Below are 27,816 nucleotides of genomic sequence, written 5' to 3'. Positions count from 1 at the left end.
TGCAACTGTGTCCATCTGCATATGAGTTTGTGTGTGTGTGTGTGTGTATTGCGTTTGTGTACTTGTGTGCGCCTGTTTCTGTCTGTGTACTTTGTGTGTGTCTGTGTGTGTGTGTCTGTGTGTGTGTGTGTATTCCTGTGTGTGTACTTGTGTGGGTGTGCCCATGCATGAACTTCTGTTAGTCAAGAACCTTTGGATGTTAATTACTGTCCAATGTGTAAGCAGATATAATTGACCGGGGCTTTGAAGACACCCAGCATTAAAATCATGTAGTTTGCCTGTGTGTTGATTCCAAGGTGAAACAGGGTTTACAAATAATTGATTTTGATGATGACGAGATGACTAATAAGTAATTAAAACTAAAAGAAGAATGATTGTGAATAAAAGGGAACAATTAGCACGTACCCTTGTCACCGTTACAGCTATTAGTAAAAAATAAATAAAAAAATGATTGAGCGTTTGCTTGTATTGCTGTGAGCTCATCTACGGCTCATTCACAATTAAATATTCAACCGTCGCTATAATCATACTTAGAATTTGCATAATTAATGTGGCCCAAAATTAGCTATTGGAAGTCCTCAAGCATATTAACCAATACTCAGAGGGAAAAAACAACACCTTACAGCCAATCTCAATTTCCCTAACAAATCTCCCATCCACTGCCTCAGTAAATAGTGAGCGTATGTGTTTAAAGGCACGATGTCTATACTGATCTGTCTTTGTTTTAACTGTAGAGAATATCACTATGTTGTGGGCTCTAACACAAGGTTAAGGGGAGGGACCACTATTCAAAAAAAGCTTTCAGACAAATATCACAGGAGAGCAGGTGCAAAAAAAGATTCCTACTGGGGAAAAAAAACATCCTGATAACAAATAGCATTTTTGAAGAATTCATAACAATTTATCTATATGCTCTGTAACTTTCAAGCAAAAAATGATTGAGCGTTTGCTTGTATTGCTGTGAGCTCATCTATGGCTCATTCACAGTTAAATATTCAACCGTCGCTATAATCATACTTAGAATTTGCATAATTAATGTGGCCCAAAATTAGCTATTGGAAGTCCTCAAGCATATTAACCAATACACAGAGGGAAAAAACAACACCTTACAGCCAATCTCAATTTCCCTAACAAATCTCCCATCCACTGCCTCAGTAAATAGCTTCATCTCTCTCTGCTTCTACAGTGTATCCCTTTGCCTAATTTTCTATAAGCTCCGCCTATCCTCTCCTCAAATCCAGCGAAATTGATTTTAGCCTGACCTTTGAAAAAGACCAACACCATGTTTCATTCTCTCACTCTATCTCCGCCTCACTCCCCCTCTTTCTCTCCCCCTCCCTACCTCACGCTTCCCTCCTCTCCTTTCGACATTTTCTCTCCGTTTCCATTCCTCATCTCACCACACACTCTTGCGCTTTTATTATTATCACTATTATTTTCAACAATGCTACACCTCCAGAATGGGACTGTACAGTATGTGGAACATAATGCGCAGCAGGTCACAAAAACACGCCGTGAAAGGAAAAGCAAGTATAAAAGTGTGCCAAGAAAGACACAACTCACCCTGCTGGACAAAGGATCCGTAGACAAACCACATGGAGTTGTACAGGGTTGTGGAGGACACCGAGCCCATGGGCAGGCGAGGCGGGTTCAGCCAGTTCAGCAGGTACACCAGGATGCCCACCAGCAACACGGTGCCCGCGATGCAAGCCCACAGCGACAGGTCAAAGGGCGCCAGGCAGGCGAACATGTCCACGGTGCGCTCTGCCTTCCTCAGCAGCACGCCCACGGAGTAGTCCATGTAGCGTGTCGTGAAGTCCACCACGCTCTCCCTCTCCGGGGTTATGGTGAGGGCGGAGAGTCCCACGTCCGCACGCTGGAAAACAAACACAGGCGCGTGCGCACAGGCAGAGGCACAGAGATTAACGCAGACACTGGAGGTGCACGGAGAACCTCAGAAAATCAGGGAGTCCTTTTCAGACCCACATCAGACACTCGCAGTCTGGAATAGACTCCCTGGTACAGCGAGGGGGAATGAAATAGTGCTCTGAGTTCGGTCTTCTGGCATGAATTCAAGTCATGCACACATCGACAGAATCACATTTGATTTCTGTCATGGCTTCTCTGTCACTCCGACAATCCCGGTCGTCCTCAACCCGTTGTTGTCAGAACAGGCATGTCGCTCCAAACTCGCTTTTCTGATTAACACTGACACAATTCTAAAGCAAGACAGATGCACGAAAAGACAACGTTGATCACCTGCATCCAGTATTCCATTAGCCAATTGAGGGATGCTATTGTCTTCGTCTGAGTGTATTGTATGTGAAGCGGCATTTAGAGATATTAAATGTGGCTGGGATGCACATTGGGAGCAATGGAGAGTTTCTGTAATTTTTGAGTGATTTCTATATATTTTTGTTTGTTTGCGTGTGTTTTATTGACAGGAGGAATCGGGATGTCAGGTGATGGGGGAAGACAAAGATGAAGAGTGGACAGAGTTATTGACACCTGGTCTCTGTTTGGGGAGTTAAATTGTTTTTAGTAGGATCCCGAAGGAGGAGGGCACGTGATAGGCCAGTGAGTCCTCCGAACCATCACAGACGTCTGCTTCCAGTTCACACATAGACTTTTCTATCCCCCTGGTGAGATGTTAAATAATGACTTGACACTGTGGGATCAATTTGATTTCAAACCAACCACAACATGGGATCAGTGCTTGTGAGTGTGTGTATCAATGTGTGAGCGGATTTGTCCGCTGTGTGTATGAAAGAGAGTCACCCTCAATAGGTGTATAGCAATATGTGTGTTTGTCCGTTTATACAAGACAGATTCAGGTAAAAACCAACTATGGCTGATCCACTAACATGTGGTTCAACCATGATAAGACTCCGTGTGAAAACAGCATTTGTAAATCCCAAATTCCACTTGATGTTCTATATCAACTAAAATGTTTGACCTGCACCATCAGGGCACTAAACGCAGTGTCATTTGAAATGCATTACCAAGATGAGTAGATCGTTCCGCCTCTTCCCCTTCTCTGCTCTTGTTTAACTCCAGGGCAGAAATAATGCCCCCTAGCCGACACGAAGTGAATGGCACACAACTTGGATATGAATGGGAAAAACTGCACAGACATCATGACAGCACAGTGAATTTGTAGGATTAATGCTAACTGCTCTCTGTGTGGGTCCTCTGTAGCCCGGCTGGAATTTTTGACCAGGTCCTTTTTTGTGATGAATATGCCTGGGGCTGGGCCTTCTTTGGGATGAATATGCCTGGGGCTGGGCCTTCTTTGGGATGAATATGCCTGGGCTAGGCCTTCTTTGGGATGAATATGCCTGTGCTGGGCCTTCTTTGGGATGAATATGCCTGTGCTGGGCCTTCTTTGGGATGAATATGCCTGGGGCTGGGCCTTCTTTGGGATGAATATGCCTGGGGCTGGGCCTTCTTTGGGATGAATATGCCTGGGCTGGGCCTTCTTTGGGATGAATATGCCTGGGCTGGGCCTTCTTTGGGATGAATATGCCTGGGCTGGGCCTTCCTAGGGATGAATATGCCTAGGGCTTGTCCTTTGCACCAGAGACAAAGCTTCAAAGTTTAACAAAATTTTAAATAACAAAATGTCTCAGACCTATCACAAGCTAATTAGTTTTTCTGGTAAAGATTAAGGAGGAAAACATTGTGTCAGAGTTACCACTGAAGAAACATTGTGAGTTAATGTTATTTTATCTCCCCCCCCACACATACACAACACACATACACACAATTAATTCACAGTTGACTAAATTTGCTAATTTCACGGTCTGGGAAAGAAACAAAATGCTTAAATGGGCAGAAATTGTCACCTACGGAGCACATGACAAATATGGGGACCCAAGTGAGTTTGAACTTCCCAGCATGCTTTAGGGGCAAGGGGAGACACCAGTAATTGTAGATTATGTCTTTGTACCATTTGTGTATAATCATCGTCTGTATTATGTAATGTTCTGCTTTGTGTAAAGCCAGGAAGTGTAGGGGTTACTTCTGAAGCATCTAATTAGGATCATAATACAATAAATCTATAAGCAAAGTATGTACATATCATCGGAAAACAACTTACACCTAAGCTGTTGCTTAAGCAGGTCAAAATGTGTTGTTAAGACTTTCTTGGTGAACCTGATCCATCTGCCAAACGTGTAACCACAATCATGGGTTAACCCGGCTACGTTCATAAAGCACAGAATAAATCACAACTGAAAAGCCGTCCAAACTGACACTAAGCTAGACAACCCTACTGTGGTGTTTGCCACATCAGCGGGGTATCAGTGTGAATGCTCTGTGACAAGTCAATGCAAGTCAATATTATTTGGTTACAATGCTACGGTTTAAATGACTAGTGGACTTGGTCATCTATTTCTATTTCCCCTATAGTGCGCATGTGTTTAAAGGCACAATGTCTATACTGAGCTGTCTTTGTTATAACTGTGGAGAATCACTATGTTGTGGGCTCTAATACAAGGTTAAGGGAAGGGACCACTATTCAAAAAAAGCTTTCAGACAACTATCACAAGAGAGCAGGTGCATAAAAAGATTCCTTCTGAAAAAAAAAAGAAACTTCCTGATAGCAAATAGCATTTTTGAAGAAAATCATCACAATATATCGATATGCTCAGTAACTTTCAAGAGCCAATTTAAAATTGAATGCTTGGTACAAGAATGTTCTGCCAAAAGATGATTCAGAGATAAGGGTTTTTACATTTCCAAACTCTCATCGGTTTGAATGGTGTCAGCAATTTCCGATCTTATTTTCTTTTGAATGTAACAACATGAATTGGGGTATTTAAAGTACTGCAGAGCTAGAAAACATTTAACAGAACCAGGTTATGTCAACAAACAAACATTTTGTCCAAACTACAGAAACTTCTAGTCCCAAGCGCTGAAAACATCCGCCGGATCATAACAGCATGAAGTGGTCGCATTGTAGGAACAAAAACACAACTCACAGAATAGACACAGAAGCGATAAGGCCAAATTCTATTTAAATTGCAATTTTTTACCCCTGCTCTGTGTTTGTGGTCTGTGAGATAAGCTTTAACTCTTATTCAAAGTCCTAATTATTCTGAGACGCCTGCCGCACAGGAGCCGTAATGGAAACAAACCGGAGTCCGTGTGGGAATGGCTGAGCGTCTGGAGAGCGAGCTATCGAAAAGACTGGGAAAATGGGAAAACAGCGTGGGGTAACGGGTAGCGGTCCTGAAAATGCTCTACTTACCTCCGGCTGTTATTCGGCTTTGGCTTTTGTTTTGTCTGTTGAACTTGCAGAGAGTCACAGGCGGTGGGAGGGACAGACTGATTTCCGTCCACACACCCTGACTAGTCCTGTTAGGGTGACTAGCTTAAAAAGGGGCGGAAACTACGCCCACTCTAATGAGGAAGCCGGCATCCCGGGAAAATCACTCCCCGTCATTGCACGACTAATTGCTTTACTCAAGTTTACAGAGCATTATTTACAACAGGCGGATGATAGCATTGTATTTCCCTTTCATGTACAGCAGCCCCCCAGAAACAGGCTGGCGTCAGTTGAGATGATGGAGAGGTGAATGGATGAAGGGAATCATGAATGGACTGATGGATGGGGTGTTTCCTGCAATGAAAAGAAAATGCACATTGATACGCCTTGATGAAACAGCTCTGACATCGTATTCCTGGGATTGTGACGGAATCGGTAACTCGTGTGCAGGTACAATGAAAGGTGTCCAGGAAGAAGCCCAGGACCACTGGAGAGTGTTCCCCTTTGAACGACGCAGCCTGTCCTCGAAACGGTGCGCTACCTTTGATCAGCACTCAGAGAACGGGGTCCCATAAGAGACAGCCCTCAGAATCTCACCTTAGCCACCAGCTCCCCGATCAGCCCGTTCCAGAACCCGTCGGCCTGCTGGCTGCCATACTTGTGGTCAGGCGCGATGTAGATCTCATACTTGAAGCCCAGGTAGTTGGAGAGAGCATCCAGCACGTCGATGGAGTATCCCTGGTACTTCTTAGGTTTCCCGAGGACATTCTCTGACACCATCACAAAGGGCTCTTCCTGCAGGGAAAAGAAATGTTTACTGCTCCACTGTTGACAAAATGTAATAAACGTGGCTTTGGTTGGTCCTGTGTCCTCACCACCATCGTTTCAACACGCACATAACTGACAGTAGTGAAAGAGAGAGAGAGAGAGAGAGAGAGAGATGAGGAGAGAGAAAGTAAGAGAAAGCAGAAACAGAGAGATATAGAAATCTTTGGGATAAAACACAGGGAGTAAGATACTGATACGACAAACACACCAGCAAATTGTCTCTGAGTGTCCCGCAACCAGTCAGGACCATCGGACCGGGAGCAGAAACAGTAGCCCTTTTGTCGTCCTGGCTTCCTCTCTCATTAATAAATCCCTATTGATGACTCAAATGTTTCTGGGAATATGTCTGGCAGATTTATTACAGAGGGGGTGCTATTGACTTCACCGGGCATGCACATTAAGCCAGTGCTTTCTAATCCCCCCCCAACCCCCACCCCGCCGCTCAATAAGCCATTAGTAGGAGAGTGGACATGCATGCCAACTCCCACAGTAGCCGTGAGGCAACATCAATCAGAGAAGGACCCCCGGTGCGCCGCGACACCCATCCACGGTACCTAGCCACCCCGCCAGCCCGTTCGGTACATAGCTCCGGCCGCGTCCTGGCACGTGTTTCTGAGGACCCGCCCTTCCACTGCGCTGCCGTCAGCTCACAGCGGCTTGGTGTTGCATCGATTAGCTTGCGATTATAGCACAGCTCTCACGTCCGTACTGCGTCGCTCGCAGAGGTTCAAACTGTTCCCAGGTCCTGGACTACCCCGGGAGTGAGGATATTAGTAGTATGTGTGAAACCTCTGAGAGACGTGTCTTTTACGCTCCTACAGGGGTATGTCGACTAAAACGACAGAGGGAGTGTGTAGTTCCCCTAGCCGTGTGTGTCCCTGCGTGAAGCAGTGGCTTTCCGTCAGTGTGTGTGTGTGTGCGTGTGTGTGTGTGCGCGCGTGTGTGTGTGGGCGCGTGTGTGTGTGTGCGCGCGCGTGTGCCCCTAAGCGTGTTTATTCAGAAAGATCCACCTGTTCAGACAGGATGTTTGCGTGGGCAGATGCATACAGTCCAAGTGCCTGTGTGTGGGTTTGGGCTGGAGGGAAGGTATTTGCTCAGACATACTCCAGAACAGTCTGGATGGAAACGATAGTGTTATCTGTCAGTCCGTAGCAGGAAGGCTTCGCTACTCGAGGCGCAGCAACCAAAAATACACACGCGGCTTCTCAACTCTGACACTGAGTGTCCAGCTTGAGGCCTGTCGTCCCGGGGCGTCCCGAAAACAGCCCCACGCCGTCCACTCACCGCCACCGGCCGCTCAGTGCTCATTTCAATGGCGCCAGCACAGCCGCCGCGTGCGGAACCCAAGGGGCACGGTGGAGTCGTTTAGAGGTGGGGCGCCTCCCCGGACCCTGGACCGGGGCTTCCGCTCCGCCTGATCGGGTCATGACGGTCTCACAAAGCTCGCTCGATGCACCACAGCCCCGGAAAGAAAAGCCCGCCGCCACCGGGCGGCGTGGAGGGAGACGTTCCCTCAGCCAGCAGGTTTGATGTACGGTACTCCACAAAGCCCCTAGATCCCACTGTTCCCGCGTCTCCCCCCACCATATGTCCCCGCGAGCAGCCAAGCCCTTGTCAAACATCCCACCGGAATCCTCCCTCCCACGTTCTGCCGGCACACACGCACACAGAGCTCTTCGGGTTTGTAAGTGTTTTATTTTTTTTGCCTCTATTCTATTTTTTTTTTTAAAGCAACACTTGAGCTGAAAATGGCAATTTTCCACTCAAATAGATGACGGCTCAGAAGGCCCAGACGGCCAGGCAGTAAATCGATGGGTGACCGGTGTGGCAGGGCCGCGCGCTTTAAATACACTCCACAGGTCGCCTCAGCAGCACCGCTGGAGACGGCGCCGGTCCAGGTGGGTACAAAGTGCCTGGGCTGACAGGACACGGGTGCTACTTGCTCTCTGCCATCCCCGACGCACTCTGGCAATCCCAGCGGTGGTCCACCGCGGCTACGCGGTTAGCATCCAACCAGCAGCATGTGTGGGGAGCCTGTGGTCTCGTGGAGTGGCACGAAGTCTTTCTTTAAGGTTGCCCCTGAGCTCCCCCTCCCACGTGAACAGTCAACACGGTTCTCAACAAATCGATTGGACCTATTGCGGACCTATTTCAACCAGATTTCAAGGACAAATCGAAGTCTAAATATCAAGGGTCCGTTAAAAAAAATTCTAGGTTTCATCTTAATTAAATATTATGAGCAAATGTGTGTGATAACTTCTTAGGCTTTTGCCTGTTTTCAAAAAAACACTGGCTAAATTAAGAACTAATTTAGCCTTTGACCTTTACTGTCGTCATAGCGGAATGAACAACTGTGCAACGTCTAAAACGGGTCACTGCGAATTCTTCTTTGCCGACAAGAGAGGCGTGGCCAGTCAACGACAGTGTACGCGCTGCCTAAGGAACAAAGCCAGGGGCGGGCATCAGAAAGCCTCAGTGCAGGGTCTGCAGACTGACGGGATGTAACATAGCGTACAGTTAGCACACACCCTCAATCGGTCACCTATCTAACAGTCTACATCCCATACACAGGGCCATTCTGTCCACTCCAGAAATGTCACTCGGATTCTGACTGGAGGCCTTTCACAGAGGATGTCAGTCATGGAGGTTGAGCGAATAAGAGAGCCAGAGAGAGAGTGAGACAGACACACACACACACACACACACACACACGCACCCACATCCACAGAACAACTGTGGGTGAGGACAAAGAGAAAGAGAAAGTGCAGAAGATAAATACTCCAGAGGTCTTCACCACCATCTCTGTTGTGTCGGTGTGAGTACTGAAAACACAGAAAACAGAAAACACACACAGACACAGAAAAACAGAAAACACACACAAACACACACACACACACGCACGCATGCATGCGCAAACTCAAAGGAACGCACATGCACCACCCAAGCCCATCCCCTGCGCACTTTTTCTGTGAAAATAGATAATGTTCAGAAACGTACTTCATGTTCTTTTTGACAGGGCTGAAAATCAGAAAGGAAAAAAGGACAGAAAGCCGGTCGTAGAATCATCTCTTTCTTCCAGACTTCAAAGCTGGGATATGAAGAATTTAAAGCTCTGAATCTTTAAAATACTCAGGGGACTCACTCAAATCAGTGCTGAAGGCGAGATAGCAAAACTCGTATCTCAATATAATGAAGCTCAATAGGTCTCAATTCATCCTCCAAAATGTCTTCTACTGAAGCGCCCGTCCACTTATGGTCCGGGAACAGACATCCCGACCTAAGCCGAGAGTGTGGAGCCTAGTGTGGTATCGTTATGACGCCATGTCCGTCTAACAGCAGTGTAAAGTGCAATCCCAGGTACACATCTAGACCCAGTATCCCTTACCAAAGTGCAACCTTAGCTACCAGCACAGTAGGACAAATGCTCTACTGACCCGCAGAACCTTGTGTAAGGCTCTTACAGAGCAGTGGGCATCATAAATACTATATTCAGACATACAATGTCAGCAACGTGTCGATAGTGGCAACTGATAACCTTTCTGACAATAAAAGGAGCGGTGCATCAGAAGCGACTGTACCCTTTAAGACATGAGAATTCTGCCCCGGCATAGAATGTCAGTATTGTTTCCCTGGCAACGGCAAACGTTTTGATTGATGTGCTATGTCTTGTTTTCATTCCATTTGTTTATGGTTGGGTAGCAAGATGCCTTTTATTTCTGCTAAATATCCTATTAAGTCATGTTACAAATCAACCGTAACATACTTTTAAGAGACAGCGGTGTGCGCCCAGGCTCCAGACAGGTAAGCTGTGCTAATTTAGTTCAAGATAATTTGACTGACAGTTCTGGTTGCCTAGGGATGGAAGTTTGTCCTCCTTCAGACTGACATTTATTTACAGACTGGAAATGCCAGTAAAGTGGTGGTTCTAAACCATTTTCAGAAGGTTTCGTTCCGACATTTGAAAAGGGTACTAGACTCTAAAAATCTAAACTGTGGGGGATCCCCTGTTAGTTCTTTAAGGAAAATTATTTCAAAGAACTGCCTTCAATGGTTTCCTGAAGAACCATTTTACCTACAAAAACTACCTACAAAAGGTTCTACAAGAGGATCTTTGAGGGACCATTGGAAAATTATTCTTTTAAGGGGTTACCACACAGTTTGAATTTGAACCTTGCCCTAACAGACCCTCCAGGAAGCTCAAAACTCACCAGGATTGTGACGACACGTAGAACCACGCCCCTCATGTTGTTCTCCAGCTTCCTGTCTGTAAGTGTTCCGTTGAGGCCGTGCACTGGGTCCCACGTGGCCAGCTAGAAGACAAGCAGGATGTAAAGTTTATAATGGCCCTAGGGTACAGATTACACGATTGGCTCAGAATACGCTTCACTCGGCCCCCTGTGACTTGGTGAGAGCAGGACGCAGGGGGCCAGTACGAAAATGTATGCAGCAACTATTGTATGTTACTAATGAGAAATTACCTCAAGGGGCAATATTCAGAACTGTTGCATTGTGGTTTTGGAAAATGTCCTTAGCATATCACATTCATGACAACTGGGAATGTGATATACTCCAAAACACAGGAGGACATACATTTGTGCTCAAAAGTTTTCATACCCTTGGAGAATTGGCAATATATGTACCATTTGTAAAGAAAACATGAGTGAGCAGGCAAAACACATGTATTTTATTTCTTATGGGATTTACATTCAACTGTGGGTCATAACAGAATGGCACAATCATAAAACAAAACATATCAACAAAGAATTTTTTTTACTGACCCCTGTTCAAAAGTCTGCATACCCTTAGTTCTTAATACTGTGTATTGCCCCGTTTAACATCAATGACAGCGTGCAGTCTTTTGTAGTAGTTGTCTATGAGGCCCCAAATTCTTGCAGGTGGTATTGCTGCCCATTTGTTTTGGCAAAATGCCTCCAGGGTTATGCAAAGTCTTTGGTCGTCTTGCATGAACTGCATGTTTGAGCTCTCGCCATAGTGGTTCGATGTTAGGGTCAGGAGACTGTGTTGGGCCACTTCAGAACCTTCACCTTTTTCTGCTGTAACCACTGAAGGGTCAACTTGGCCTTGTGCTTAGGGTCATTGTCATGCTGGACAACACCCCCAAAACATCAGTGAGCCACCACCCTGCTTCACAGAGGGTATTCTGTTCAGTATAAGCCTTGATGACCCCTCTCCGAACATAGCGCTTATGGTTGTGACCATAAAGCTCTTTTTTGTCTCATCACTCCAAATTACATTGTGCCAGAAGCTGTAAGACGTGTCAAGCTGTTTTCAGGCATATTGTAACCAGGCTTTTTTGTGGCATTGGCGCAGTAAAGGTTTCTTTCTGGAAACTCAACCATGTGGCTCATTTTTGTTCAAGTATCGTCGTATTGTGCTCCTTGAAATAACCACACCGTCTTTTTCCAGAGCAGCCTGTATTTCTCCAGAGGTTACCTGTGGGTTTTTCTTTGCATCCCAAACAATTCTACTGTCAGTTTTGGCGGACATCTTTTTTGGTTTACTTGACCTTGGCTTGGTATCAAGAGATCCTTGAATTTTCCACTTCTTAATAAGTGACTGAAGAGTACTGAATGGCATTTGCAAGGCTTTGGATATCTTTTTATGTCCTTTTCCATCTTTATAAAGTTCCATTACCTTGTCACGCAAGACATTTGAAAATTCTTTGCTGCATTCCATGGCTCAGTATCTAGCCTGCTCAGTGCATCCACGTGAGAGCTAACAAACTCAAAGACTATTTATACACAGGCACAAATTGCAATTTAAAAAGCCACAGTTGTGGAAAATTCACCTTTAATTGCCATTTTCACCTTGTGTGTTTGTAACAAGGGCAAACATTCAAGGGTATGTAAACTTTTGATCAGGGCCATTTGGGTGATTTCTGTTATCAATGGGTGATTTCTGTTATCAATATGATTTAATAAGGAGCCAAACAACTGTGATAATAAATGGCTTCATATGATCACTATCCTTAAATAAAATATATATATTTTTGCATTATCAGTCATATTTTCAAAATAAATTGCCAACATTTCACAATTTCTGCCAGGGTATGCTAACTTATGAGCACAACTGTAGGTGTTGTGGGCACCATGCCAGCCTGAAGGTAAGAGACTGAAAGGTTGCTACTTCAAATCACTGATTTATTTATTTATATTTAACCTTTACTTTATCAGGGGACGCAATGCTTATACCAAAGGTCTCTTTTGTGGTTGAACCCTGCATCGACAAAAGTATGGGGAACACAACCCAAAAAATAAAAAATTTAAATGAAACATCAACACACAATTCATAACACAAACACATTCTTCATGGAAATATTCCTCTATCATTCTTCTGAATTGCCCTTGTGGCACAAATTCATTCAGTTTAAAATGATCTTGGAATTTATTCCAAATAGGAGGAGCAGAAAAAACTCAGGTGAGACTGAAGGTATTTCTAGAGTTAACCATCCCTGAAACCGTGTTTGATCGTTTGTATTTCTGTATGTCAACAGAGAAGTAATGTATGGTGGTATTTTGTGCAGGAAAGCCTTAGAAAAAGTTTGAAATGCATGAATCTACATTACGTCAAAGAGGGCCAGCCTACTTTCTGACACAGAGAGCAATGATGTGTACTGAATCAATCACCTTTAATAAAGCATAACGCACTATGATACACTATATTGAGAGGTTTTAAAACAGAGAAGCATTCATGCAGGTTTTCCTACTTACAAAGCATGTAGAGGTCTGTCATTTTTATCATAGGTACACTTCAACTTAAAATCATACAATGTGATTTTCTGGATTTCTGTTTTAGATTCCGTCACTCACAGTTGAAGAGTACCTATGATAAAAATTACAGACTTCTACATGCTTTGTAAGTGGGAAAACCTGCAAGATCGGCAGTGTATCAAATACTTGTTCTCCACACTGTATAAATAATATCGCTATAATGAATAACCGGTAAGAAAGTCAACTGGACAATTTGTTTTCTGCTAGATAACATAAGGCATGACCTATTTCTATTCAGTAAGACAATTTTAAGCCCCAAGTTCATCTACATGTTTTTTAAAGGAAAGATTTTAATCCATCCATATGCCCAGTTATTTGTATGCAGGGAAACGTTCAAAATGAGCTCCGTCGAGAGGAATAAAGCCCAATTTAAAAGCGCAGTTTGAGATTTAGAAACATGACGTACATTCGATTTCTTCAGAATTTAACACCAACTTCGAATCAGAAAGAGATCTCTGAAGGGTATCAAATGCAGACAGAAGTCCACAAAGAGCCTGGTCAACCACGGGAGCAACAGCATATAACACAGTGTCATCGTCACAGAGACGCAGGTTACAACCTTCAACAGAAAGGCCAATATCATTAACGTATAGGGAAGATTCAATTGGACCAAGAATCGATCCTTGAGGGACCCCCTTTGATCTGTAAAAAAAAATTAAAATCTGTGAGTACACACTGAAAGCTGTCATATGAGTAATTTCCAAGCAGCTACAAGCAGCCTGATCCAGGCCCATTGACGACAATTTCTGAATGAGCAGCGAGTGATCAACGGTGTGAAAGGCTTTGATGGATCAATAAAAAGCACTGCACTGATGCCGGCAAGGTGACCGTAACGCCAATTGCTCCCAGCTCGTTGCTGAAAATGAGAATGTGTTCCCAGTCTTACTAACACGGTAAAATAAGGGCATAAAAAAACAATGGACTAGGGTCTTTTCGGGAAAATGGATTGCCTGTCTCTGTCCAGTCCCCAGAGGGCCGACAATTGGAATGTATTTGGAAAACACTAGTGCATCCATGTTGGGTCTCAGAGGCAATTTGTCTGATCAGTGGGACACATCTCAACTTGTTTAACCTGCCATAGGTCCTCAGCCCCATGCCCTCAACCCAGTCCATCCCACAGCTATGAGAATGTTGGCTACATAATTCTGATTGGATATTCCACCTCTGGGTTGGCCTGGCGGTTGGTCGAGGAATGCATATTTAACATCAGTTAAGATGTTTTAAACTGTGGCAAAAGGTTGAATTACGTTTCTTGTGTTAGTTCAGCCTCGAAGGCTGTCACCCTAATTAATCATTATTTTTTCACGCTTTTTTCTTGTTATCTCGTGACTCAATTATCAATGCTCAGTTGAGTGATGTCTTTTGACTTACGCTAGTGCCTTGCATTATGCAATCAATAATTTCCCAATGTGTGAAGTAAACCCATTTGTCTATGTGATTACATTCTCAGAACGTTTCACGCAATCAACTTATTGATTCATGACGTGTGCTTGTGTCCCTCCTGCCCTTGTTCTAAGTCTTTATGTAGTCAGTTTCTTTTTAATAACCCTGGTTCACTGACAATACAGTTCACATATGGGTACACACACACACACACACACACACACACAGACACACAGACACTTATCTGAGATGACTACTCCACTTCAGAGGTGCAGATGGTGCTCTGAATAGCCACCGTTTGCATCCCAAATCGGCACATGATTCCCTACATTGCCCTACTATAAACAATGACCTGCCTGTCCTTGTCAAATGTAGTGGACTATGTAGGGCACAGGGTTGCATTTGGGGTGGAGGCGTGTTCACTGAGGACACCGGGGTTCCGTAAGCAAACTGCCACATCAGATGAGTAAAAGGTGCAGAAGAATTTGAAAAGTGAGAGCTGATCCAGAATCAGGTCAACCCCTGTATCTTCATTCTATATTATCTAAAGGACTAAACTGATTTTAGATCAGCAGTTCCTATTCCGAGACTCAGACCTGCAAGTTTTATTTGACTGTTCCACAAATCTTGTTTTCTTGCCTGTGTTTTTTATTCTCAGCAATAAAACATTATTGCGACTGAGATCAGACCGTATTAGTGTCCCCGCAGAAGAAACGGAGCGGAGCTGAAAGACAACAGATGAGACGGAGGAGCTGAGGCCTCGAACAAGAGGAGGATGTACCAGAGCTTTCTTTCCCAATCCTACTGTCAATCTATTTTATCTACTGCACTGCCTCAAGGAAGGCAATATGCATAATTCATTATAAAAAATAAAAAAAGCAAATCCTTGTTTATCTCTCTCTCACTCAATCTCTCACTCAGTCTCTTGTCTAGGCTCCAAAGAATCCCGCCATTGTTGTCAGGATAGTAATAATCCATGAAAGCGATGTAAAGGTCAGACAGTATGCTATGTGGCTTTAAGTCCACCCGCTCAGACTCCAGATCCTCCACTTACACTCTCTGACAGTTTATTACTTCAGACAGCACATTTGCATTCCACTTTTGCCTGTCATGTCGCAAATAATTTTTTCACCCAAGGTAATATGAGCTGAAAAACAAATATTGAATGTAAAATGCGTCTGTGTGTGTGTGTGTGTGTGTGCGGGATGCGTGTGTGTGTTCATTGTATGCAGATTTACGAGGTCTGAACCTTAATAAACTTGTTCCTTTTTGAAACTTGCTGCGTTATTCACAGCCTGCAGGTTGTGCTGTAGTGCTATGGTTATGCAGACATATGTCTTTTTCAGGATCTTTAGTTTGCCAGAGCAAAAGACCTGCAGCTTCCTGAAGCTTCTGCACATGTGCCGATAATGTCCTGTGACCATTCTCAACCTTGTGAGGAGATGCTCATGTGAGTAAATTGGATTAAAGCAGAAACAATGTCTACAAGATCACAATGATCAAAGCGTTCTACCAAATAAAACACGATAAAATAGCATAGTTAGCTTACTATACTGTAAAACAAAATCCTCAAGTTTTCCATGCAGCATCATTCTACCACGTAACCATTTCATGTCAATCAGTTTTATGGGGATTTGGATTTAGGTATTTTTTCCAGCGTTGTTTCAAAGTAGCTTACAGTTTTGTTTTGAATGATGCACATCAAACATTTCAGAGCAGATGTTGTTGCCAACTGGACCACTCTGTATGTTGTACCTATTTTCCCCTGGTGCCATGCAATGTTGAGTTTTGACCACATTAAAGAAAAAGTGGTGTTTTTATCTTACAGCAACATTACGATATGTTATTATACTGGGTTTTGTTATGGAAAACACTGTGATCACTACGTGGTCTTGCAGATATTGATTCAGTTGTAACTTTTATAAGGACATCCCGCAGAAACTTCATAACTATCTATTCTAAAATCCTAATTGGAGAAATAGCACCTATGACTGGCCAGTACTAGAGTTACCTCAGACTTATTTACCAACTATGCCCCCCCCACTCTGGGAATGTAAAGCAGTTTAGGCAATTGTTAAATGACCTTTTTATGTTGTGTTTGCTATCCTTAATGTCCTTTAGTTTTGTATTTTGTAAATTGTTTTTATTGTTTATTGGTGCAAAAAAATTGGGGCACCACTTTAAATTAGATCTCAGTCTCAGTTGGTTTTCCCTGTATAAATAATAATTCAAAAGAAAACACTGCACGCTTACTCCATAGCTAATCGGAAAAGTGACTGAGGGGGCAATTAATGATGTACCCTCTGTGTGGGCAATACTGTTAGGACATAGTCAGGGAGGGCAGTGACGTGTTTAGGATTACTACTGTAGTTCCCACCCTGTGTGCGATGGCAGGACAGCAAAGGAAGGAATACTGTTAGCAGAAGCATGCTAATGGTGGTCAAGTTAAGTGGGATCTGCACACCCACTAAGTCTTTAGAGTATCTAATACATGTGGTCTTCCTCAGAAGGAAAATACAAGAAATCCTTTAAAACCATCTGCTTTTGGCCACTTTAATAGTCTCCAGAAAATACTATGTTCTCTATAGGGCTTTTCTGTGTTGCATGCCAAACATTGCCATTCACAATGTCAATCAGTCCGGCACTAGGGTAATCAACAGTATTTTTGCAATGCTCTATCAATCTATCTATTATAAAAAGCTACCGGCTATTGCTTCTGGTGCCTTGACAGATCAATCCAGAGAAGATCATTAATTCAAATTGGTTAAAAAGACCAGTGAGCATTTAAGTGCTCTCCCATTGATTTCAAGTCATCTGTGCCGTCTGGAGGAGCTAGCTGTAGAAAATAGATATACAACTAATGGTCGCCACTCATTCATTCCTTCATCCCAACCTGTTATTAGAGCTGTCCATGGACCCATTGTATTACTGCTACCCTGTGCACGTCTGACTGAAGCCAACACCGCGGTACCCACATCGTGCCCTCTGATGGAGGGCCTTTAGCTGAGAACGGATGATTACAGGGAGTCATAAAAGCAGAATTTACAGCACAATGGCTATTCTAAGTGCTTGTAAAACTGTCGAGGATGTCTAATCGATAAAGCGCTATCTGTCCAGTGATCGGGGGCTGCGGACGCGGTGAGGGGGGTGACTACGGCAGGCCTGAGAGGCACGCTGACGCTTTCTTCTGTCACCCTGGGAACCACCCTGTTCCTCACCTCCACCCGGAAGGGGAGAAGTAATATCCGCCAGACGTGCTCAGAGAAGCGAGCCGCCCATCAGACCAACCCCACCCCCCACCCCTACACACACACACAGTTTTAAAGGTTATGAGAACCTTTTAAACTGCGCTAAATTCGAGGAACACCTCAACAGAAATCAGCGTCATGCCGAAATGTATGTTATTAGGACACGGAGCCTGTCTGCTTTAGACTTTTTCCTCCAGAAGAAAAAAGGTTTCAACACCCGAAGGATCAACTGCTCAGCTTAAAAGAACAATGTCTGTCAGCAAGAAATAGGCCTAGTAGTCAGAGGTGAAAAATCTGTACATTTAAGTTATGTAACTTCAACTTCCAACAGGTGAGCGTGGTCTCTCTTGAGGCAGGAAAATGAAAAAGAGAGTCAGAGAGAGAGAGTCAGAGAGAACGAGACAGATAGACAGAAAGAGAGAGAGAGCCAGTGCATCTCCTTATCATCAGAGGGACAGATAAGGCCTCATTTCCTCTGGCTAAAAATGAATGACTGCGTCTGGCTTCTCCTGTGTCTGCAGTCATAGGCTAAAGAATGACACTATTAGCATCCCATAATGCCTCACTCTTCACACTCTTCACACTCCCCTTTGTTCACCATGAATCCCTGGCTCCTCTTGACATTTCTACACTATAGCCACATCTCATCTGCGTTATCTGATCTCCTTTAACACTTCCTTGTACACGCAGGCAGACTGGTGTACCACATTAACTTGGTCTGTGGCCGGCACTGTGCTTCCACCAGTGTGCCGAGCTCGGCGGTTATACAGGGGCCTGCCAAGGCAGTCTTAGTGGAGGCCTTAGGGACATGGAGCCGCAACCCAGAGAGGTTCTGGTGTCGTGCCGGGTGGCGCTGAACCGGAGAAGTGACGCTGCGCTTCAGTTGGGTGTCAGTTCCCCTGCTGCCGCTTCGATTGGCTGGGACACTAAACACAACTTTCAATCGGACCCCCAAACTAGCCGGCATGTTCTTCAAAGGGTGCCATGTTGACTGCTCCGGGCCGACCTACCGCTCCGGTTCACACCAACAACTTTCCACCACACCACGGACCACAGTAATAGCAGCAGAAACAACGCACCCCATTGCCCACTTGTTAATACAAAAGCAGCTGAATAGAGCAGATGTCTCAGCTCACAGGGGTTAGTGGGGGTGGGGGTGTGGGGGGGGGGGTAATGTTCCCTGAGGCTGCTTAGTCAAGGCATTTTAGGGCGATTTCACAAATTAAATTCAGTTCCCTGCTTCAGCTTCCTAGAGTGTTTCCCGGGAATCCATACCTGAAAATAGATGTATAATCTACATGACGTTACAGCAAGCCAGTTGGCTTGAAGCGAGAGAAAAAATACTCATGCTTGATCAGAGAACCAAACGCTCCGGGACCCGGATCATGGAGGCAAAGCGCCTAAAGAGGTGTGCTCCTGTTTCTTTCACACTGTTAGGCATCACTGGGGTGTGAAGTCTGCCCCCTCTCCTCAGCTTAAAGACCTCTGACCCTCTGGGACCTACGGTATCAGATGCCCAACCAGCCACGGCTCAAGGTGCTTGTCACTGTTACAGTGTGTTTAAACGGCCGTTTCTTCATCCACATTATATCCGACCAAGCCAGATGCCAGATGCCAGCGTAGTAAAAAAAAAAGTTATGTGACATTCTTAACTCCGCGCCCCCCATGAAGGTTTTATGGGTTGTGAGAATTGGCCTATTTGGTTATATTTACGGTGTGTCTGTGTAACCATAAACCTAGCCTCTTTATTCAGGAGGGGAACGTTGACAGTGGTGGTCCCAGGCAGGCTAATGGGGTCCCATCCCACAGGCTACGGAGGTCCCATCCATACTGTGTTTGCCCTGGGGCTTCTGCAAACACAACGGGCGTGGTTCCGTTCACACAACAATACAGTTATTGAACTCAGTCAGACTCATTCAATCACTCAATTGAAACGTTGTCGATAGATTCGTATTTTCCCTAATTATCCTATTTACACGGACACATCTGAATTCAGCCTAACCGATTTGACAGATTAATGCACGAGATCAGCAACCAAAACAAACGTTTTTCTTTTTTCAATGGGCCATGTTGTCTTTGGGAAGCCTTTTTGATCCTGGGAACAGACGTAAACAGATTGGATGTGAAAACAACTTAACACGTCTACGTTCAGTTCATCCCGGCTTATTCCCGTAGCGCATGGGAGGCTGGGTCTCATGCACAGATCAAATACGCCACCAGGAAGTCAGATTGAGTTGCTTCCATGTCCAAACATTTCAAAATGTATTGACGCCTACTTTGATTTTGACCTTACACCAATCAAGGTGAGAAGTAAAAGGTGTTTACGTGAGTAATTCCACACTCAGCCAACTGCCCTAATCAGCTTAATGACAAAGTTAATGTACCTTGTGTCATGCCATGGGTAAAATGGCTTTTTGTTTTTCTATTTTAGTCATTTAGCAGATGCTCCATAGCGATTTACATGCACACTCACTTGAATGACGGGCTGACTTGGGTAAATACTGTTTTAAAACATGGCTTCTCTGATTCTGCCTTCATTGTCTGCGTCATATCATGGATTACGTGAATGTTTGCGCCCCGTTTCTGTCAAAAGACTGTCTGTATATTCCTGAACCAAAAGAACACCCCTGGCCTGGTCACATCAAACATTTCGTGCTGGTTTATTGTGTAGATGGCTACAATGCGCGTCCCCAACAGAAAGGCCAGATAGTTACCTGTCCGGAATGTCAATACATAAACAATACAATTCTGGTCCTGTTTGGATCCTTTCCATTCAAGCAGTGTTAGTATAAAGTTGCTGTAGTTAAGCTGCTCTAAAATCTTAGTGAGTTGCGCATCTGACCAGTGACCAACAACAAATTATGTGGTTCTGGACCTGAGAAAGGCAGTTTTACATCTGTAATGATCCATTAGTTAGTTATCATGTATTTTGTTAAAAAGACTGTTGGTATGTAAGTTCTGTGGGAGGCCTACATTCAGTATTGCAGTTACAAATAAAGCCTATGTGCAGTCTAAAGCTTTTCCTCAAAAGTTACCGAGTCATTGACGTGTTTGAACAGTTTTTTCAAAACAAAATTGGATTTTGAGGGAACAATTAAAGGGTCAGAGAGCATTGAGTAATAATGGGAGGATTTGTATGACACTATCGTTAGTGCAAGAACACTCATTTGGTCCAGTCATTTTAACGTGGGTAGCTTCACCTTATCTTGTTAATGAAGAGAAAATGTCTGACCACACTGTTTATTGGGAAATGCCTTATTATTGGCTTGAACATCCTCATCAATTCTACTCACACAACTAAATTAACATTACAACAATTTAATTGGTATATGGATTAACCTTTAAGAGAATAGCTTTTATCTTTGACAGAACACTGGACAGCAGAGCTCAGAATGGATTAATCCCAATACACCAACTCATAATCAGTTTCACCAAATGCATTGGACAAAAAAAAAAAGTTATTTACTCAAACCTCAAATTGAATTTGGAATATCTGTTCTGCTGTTTTATTTTTCCAATAAGCGCATAAGAATCAATAACAAGGTAGAAATAAAGGCTTTGTATCCGTGGAATCACGGGATGGATTTAACTGGGCCATTCAACAGGGTCTCCACAATCCAAACCGTACACCAAGCAGCCTGTGAAATGTTTGGGTGGACGTCCAGAAACAACAAAGGCTATTTTTGTGCTACATCTGACAGAGGAAAAACAGTGGGAATGAGCGAGGTAAGTGTCCTGAGACGTGTCGCCCTGGAGGCAGTGGCCTGGGCAAGCAGACCACCCGCTGGCCACAGCAACAGAAACATCTGCGGCGATCCTCTACTTTATTCCAACAGGAATTACAAATTACTGACAAAGCCTGTTTCTTCTATGCAGCAGACAGGGTACAATCAGTGACATGGCTAATTCTGCCTCATCTTATAGTACAAAGAACTTACAATAGTGAGGGTCCCCTTTGACAGCCAGTGATTACATGATAGCAACAACAACTTGTAACAAAGTCATTTTCAGACTAAATGTTATGGCGTGAGTCACAGCCAACTAGTTACTTTATCCACTGACCAACAAATTAAAGAGGACAACTGACAAAAATGTAGCAGGAAACAGGCTGTCAAGTGAAAAAATATTGGGCTAGCTTGAGTCCCAAAACGCTGCACAGGGAGTAGAAGTGCATGTCAATCACTGAAATAAGCTGTAACAAAGATGTGTACCCCTCGCTTGTTCTCTGCTTCTTCAGTTCCGTCGTGTCCTCCAAGCGCCAGCTCAAAAGATCCGCTGTTAGCGATCGCCACGATGACAATGGCTAACTTATTATTATTTTATTATCAGTCAATTATAACTTGCTGTTTAGCACAATCTGTGGAGCGACTGATGCAGAGACAAGGACGTCCATTTCAATGCCCCAAAGTGGTCAATTAACATTGCGCTATGTAAGTGATAAGTGATTCCATTCTTTTTCTTTTACCAGTCACAAGTGGGGTCAGCACCCCAGACGTATTAATGACCAGGCTGACACTGATTTCCCACCTGAGTACCAGGCTGTTTCGATTGCTTCCTCTCGTTATTGTAAAAAAAAAAAGGCCCATTTCCCATATAGTGTATACTGTTCGCAGCTTTAATAAACTATAAAGGCCAAATGTGTCATTTTGATTCAAACCTAATTTACATTTTGGAATATGATATATCTCCCATCATTCTCGGCTTACTAAATAAGAGCGGTCATCGCTGATGTTGCTCAACTTTCGATTCCATGTCATAAGCTGTTTTTAAGAGCTCATTACTTATTGGGGCAAAAGTCACAGGTAATGTGTTTTGATTTCTGAACTGCAGAAGGAACAATACAAAACACTTGTCGTTGCATAATAATCTCAAAACTGAAGAGATGAACTCCATTTGAATATAACATTTTTTCCAAGGGTAACCAATGTTTCACACAAGCACACGGTCACAGATAGCCTAGAGCAAGATTAGGTAATGCTATTATGTTACTTGAAATTTTAATTTATTATGGTATTCTAATGATACCCAAGAGGTAACTCAATTATTTTCTTCCAATAGCATATAAAATATTTTTATTAGCCTGTTAGAATGTTTGAGTGGAAATGACTGTTCATTGTTACAAAGGTGCTTTCACAATGGTCTGGTCTTTCTAGTATTAAAGGGGTAAAAAATTCAAGTGAAAATGTCAACCTCGCAATATCATTTATTTATAATCATCCTACCATTATTATGCCCAAAATAACTTTACACAAGTTTTGCACAATTTACTAGGAGTATGCTAGTCAATGCCTGAGTAGAAAACAACATTATCACATATTAATAATATAATTTAAAATAAACAATATGGTAGTTGCACCAACATTCACTGTATTGATCTCAGTACTTTGGAGACATTTATTTCAATTTGAGTTTGCAATAGTGGTTTGTTATTGAATGGAGTGAACAATTACCCATTCTGCCCCTAATCAAAAGATTATGGTGAATATTCCCTGCCAATTCAATTAATTGTGCATGCATATTAAAACTGGAGTTGCATTTCATAAATGAAAATAACTACGTAAAAAAATATTGTAATCTATTAAATGTTTGTTCCGTGTTACAGCGCACTATTAATGAGGAAAAACAAAGCTGAAATTAATGACAGTGTGAACAGGAGAATGTATGTGTGTGTTTGAGTGTCCACGGTCTCTGAGTAGTGTGCTCATCAGGTTCCCACAGTGCTTGTCCCACGGGGTCCATCCAACATCTCCTCCGTGGAGCTGATGTCTGAGTGGACATGGATACAGAAGCATGACGACCTGGGTCAGATGCAGGCCGCTTCGTCCAATCAACACCGGCTCTAATTCTGTCTCAGAGCAGCCAGTTGGAGACGAACGCCAGCCTGTGATTAGGGAGCCTTCGCTGGCAAACACGGTATCCCACAGGGCCCTTCAGTCTGGCGCTCTGCAGCTCAACAACACCCCGCTAGCCATGGTGGGCCCCAGTCTGTATCAGTGCTGCCAGGCAAACAGGATTCCTTTCTTCACCTCTCGGACCATCTTCTCCACAACACGCCTCATAGCCAAACAGTGAGAGCAGTCGGCTTCAAACGCAGGCCCTGTTTCATATTTAAAGCACAGCAGGCTCAAGCTTAAGGAGCTCTGTCAATCACGACAGAGCAGAGAGCTAAGTAAAACAGGGGGAGAGAGCCAGAGAAATGTGCGCGGGGTGGTGGCAGCGGGGGGGGGGGGGGGTTGCAATGGAATTGACCAAGACAAGAGGGCAAAGACACAAAGATGAGAACGACATAACTGACTGTCGGGGTGCGGAAAAGGCCGACAGGGTGTTCTCTGCAGAGGATCTGTGAGGATAAAAGCATGCTGGGTGGAGCGCCAAAACACAAGGGAGCGGCGTGCCGAGGATGAGCCTCGGAAGGCGGGGCTTATAGAAGGGTAGGTGGGTGCGCATAAAAAAAATAAAAATAGTTAAACTGAGGGTGGTTAAGTGCTCCCTCTCTGGGACGTTAGTTGTCTGTCCATCTGCACATCTCAAGAGGACACCATGTCTTTTAACAGGCCTGCAACCTTGAAAACACATCATAATTAACCCAGCAGGGATTCCCCACTCAGAACTTAGAAAGCAGAAGAAATTGTTGAACTTGCTAAATCAGCCTGAACTGTAAATTATTAAACATGAATAGTCAGTAGTATGTGCAGTATTTAGTGCTGCTGAGCAAAACAGATTTACATAATTGTTCTATTTTTACTGTATCTCCTTTCCTTTTTTATTTTGGGGGGGAGGGGGGCTTCAGAGTCGTCCATTTAGAGGTGTTTTAAGACTTGCTGTGGGTTCTGTGCCAGTCGTGCTGAAGACTGACCCGTGGGCCCGTTGTCACGGTGTCTGAGTGTTTCAGATGTACCTTCTGCCGAACAACCGTCTCCCGGGGAGACAACCTTCACAACCCCCGCTCCTCCAACTTCAAATTCACATTACAACATCATCGTTCTGAAGGTTTGGGCCCCGGGGTGTGTGGGGGGGGGGGGCTTTGTCCGAAACTGACACCTCTCACAGCCTTCCAAACTCACACCCGCACCTTTCGTCACACCAACACATAATCTCCCAGCCATTTTGCCTGTCCCATGACGACAGCCTGGTCGGACACATATAACCTATAAGGACAGAGAGACGGACAACGGTCGCACTACGAGCGGGGAGTCCAACTGTCCGTCCTGTGATCTGCGGTGGCCGGTTAACGAGGTACGGGCGGACGGAGCGCCACGCGGTGACGGGGGAGACAGGAACGCTGAGTGTGGAGAACCGCGCCACGGCGGAAATGAGCCGTGCTGATCCACAGAGGCACAGCGAGGCATGGCAAGAGACGCGAAGCCGCCTGCTGTAATCCCGGGTTTACACGCTGTAATGCAGCTTAGACCTGCAGGGGCTGGGGCTGGAGACAGGGAGCAGGAGGAGTACTGGGGGAGGAGAGGGGTTAGCCACACGGGGGGGGTGGGGGGGGGGTGATAGCCAGCAGTGATCTTTCAGCTACAGAGGGTTGGTAGAACCGTGGACCAATAAGAAGGGCTTCCCGGCTGTAATCAGTGTAGTATGGGCTTTACAGCGGTGTAGCTAGGGTATGAAAACAAAACAAACACATCCATCTCTTCTAGATTACTGTATCAGGAAATCTACTCAAGGCACAGTGACTCATACACTCTAAAATATTATTCCATAATACGATTGTGGAGAAATTCATTTATCTGCTCTGTGTGAGGTTTGGTTTGCATATGTGAATTTTAACTATTCCAATGTTCCCAAAGCCTTTGTAGATCCCACTTTCCGAATTTGATTGTAATTTATTTTATCAATCCTAACAAGGGATATAGAAAAATTACAACAAGCGAGAGATGGAAATGTTCAACTTACAGTATAAGAGAAGAGTTCAAAAATTGTTTCAAAGCATAATAAAATATCATGCCTAAATCATAAAAAACACTACATTTGCTAATTGTTGGAACCAAAAATCTATATGTGTGAACTCTTGTTAATGCTCGGAGCAAATGTTTTCTAGTTACTCCACATCAAATGATCCCATTAGGCCAACACCTGAAGCGTCACCTGTAAAGTGTACATGTACAGTAGAAGACCCTTTTCATCCAAAGCAACTCACTGTCATGATCGCTTACACTTTAATCTGTGGGTGTCACCACGGAAACCAAGTGCCACGCTGCACCACGACAGACTAAACCTCCACCCAACATCCAGTTGAGATGCCTGACCAGACCCCACCAAACCATCCCACACCAGACCAGACAAAACCAGACCACACCACACTAGACCAGACCAGAACAGACCACAACAGACAAAACCACACCAGACCACACCAGACCAGACCACACCACACTATACCAGACCAGACCAGACCACACTAGACCAGACCAGACCACAACAGACATAACCACACCAGACCACACCAGACCACACCACACCAGAGAACTGCCATCAAATGCATGGTGTGGAAACTAAACAGGCATCAATAAGACCTGATCCACATAGACGCTGTGGAAACTCAACAGGCATCAATAAGACCTGATCCACATAGACGCTGTGGAAACTCAACAGGCATCAATAAGACCTGATCCACATAGACGCTGTGGAAACTAAACAGGCATCAATAAGACCTGATCCACATAGACGCTGTGGAAACTCAACAGGCATCAATAAGACCTGATCCACATAAACGCTGTGGAAACTCAACAGGCATTAATAAGACCTGATCCACATAGACGCTGTGGAAACTCAACAGGCATCAATAAGACCTGTTCCACATAGACGCTGTGGAAACTCAACAGGCATCAATAAGACCTGATCCACATAGACGCTGTGGAAACTCAACAGGCATCAATAAGACCTGATCCACATAGACGCTGTGGAAACTCAACAGGCATCAATAAGACCTGATCCACATAGACGCTGTGGAAACTCAACTCTCTCTGTCTCTCTACCCCTTCCTCTTTCCTCTTTCATCTCTCTGTGTCACAACACAACCAGGAGGACTCTGGACTGGGACACCTACGAGTCTTTCCAGCCTAGCACTTTTCTGCCTCACACATCTCTTTACTTCTCTCCATCTACTCGTTCTGCCTCCCATTTCTCTCTTCTTCCTCCCTCTCTCTTCTCTGTTTCTCCTCCAGACTTCTATAAAACCCTAAAACGCCGACAAGGTTTCTCTTAGTTCACCACCTGTGGGGATTAAGAAAAACGGCACTAATAAATGAATAAACAGACACTTGACATCATCCACTTTACCAGAAGAGCATGGCCAGGAACAAAAGTCACTATTTCACACTGATTAAAAATGACATGCAGTTGCCGGAGTAAGCTGTTCAATGGCCCAAACACACACTCGTGGAAAAGGATGTATGTCCGTGTCTCAAATGGCCAACTATTTCCTACACGTCCCCAAGGTCCAAACTAGTGCATAGTCTGCCATTTAGAGCACAGACACATACACAGGACTTCGAGATGGACCGGCAACAAAATGTGGAAATAGCACATAATTCCACACTGACAATGGCTGGATTAGTGTCGGTGGCAGCCTCTCCCGTCTCGCGGATGTGAGATCAGATGTCAACTGATCGGCGGACTGTCTTCAGTTGATCAGCCACGCTCCGTCTACCGTCTATCGCAATGTCCCAGAGGCTTGTTTTTCTTTTACGACTCTTCAAAGTTCCAGCACAGTTGATACGGGCGATTCATTTCAAACTGGGTTTACATTAGAGGACCCAGGCTGGGCTGCTGCTAATGAAGCAATTTTGACCTGTTCAAGCCAGCTATTTTCAAACTGTTGCGCAAGGATTAGTAATGTACTAGTCTTATATGTCGGGATTTCGTGTTAAGTAAAAAATGTGTGGTATGTTGTTAAAAACCTGATCCAAAGTGATAAATACTGAAAGCATCTTATTTAAGACTAAAAAAAGAGTGTGTTTTAGCACAGTTTTAATGGATGACAAGTAATTTGAATTTGGTGCAAGTTTCTGAACCTACAGCTCCGGAAAAAGTTAAGAGACCACTGCACCTTTTTCATTCCTTTCCAAAAACATTGAAAAGGAAAGTTTTGAGTGAGGAACAAAAGTGTTCAATTTGCAGTGGCTTCATTTTAACCCTTCTGTTCCTCACTCAAAACCTTCCTTTTCGACTTTTATGGTAAGGAAAGGAAAAGGTGCAGGGGTCTCTTAATTTTTTCCAGAGCAGTATTTTGAAACATATTTATTTGTTGTATTTTGTTTCACTGCCATTACCCCTGGAGATCTATAAGCAT

At 44.2% G+C, this 27,816-nt stretch overlaps 1 protein-coding gene across 7 annotated transcripts in view; it reads right to left on the bottom strand.

Annotated features, from left to right (window-relative positions):
• grid2 (glutamate receptor, ionotropic, delta 2) overlaps positions 1-27,816 on the bottom strand; it is a 351,085-nt gene that overhangs the window by 64,938 nt on the left and 258,331 nt on the right. For all 7 annotated transcript variants that reach the window (XR_001198414.4, XR_001198415.3, XM_013136897.3 and 4 more), the window contains 3 exons: positions 10,306-10,407; positions 5,867-6,064; positions 1,564-1,876 (listed from right to left, as the gene is read on the bottom strand). Coding sequence is in view for 5 of the 7 variants with exons in the window: in XM_013136897.3 (XP_012992351.1) it covers positions 1,564-1,876; positions 5,867-6,064; positions 10,306-10,407 (613 nt within the window). In the remaining 2 variants the exon portion in view is untranslated. The remainder of the gene's footprint in view (positions 1-1,563; positions 1,877-5,866; positions 6,065-10,305; positions 10,408-27,816) is intronic.

The sequence above is a fragment of the Esox lucius genome, chromosome 13, assembly GCF_011004845.1.
Source record: "Esox lucius isolate fEsoLuc1 chromosome 13, fEsoLuc1.pri, whole genome shotgun sequence".
Classification (NCBI taxonomy): domain Eukaryota; kingdom Metazoa; phylum Chordata; class Actinopteri; order Esociformes; family Esocidae; genus Esox; species Esox lucius.
This window is presented reverse-complemented; position numbering and strand designations above follow the sequence as displayed.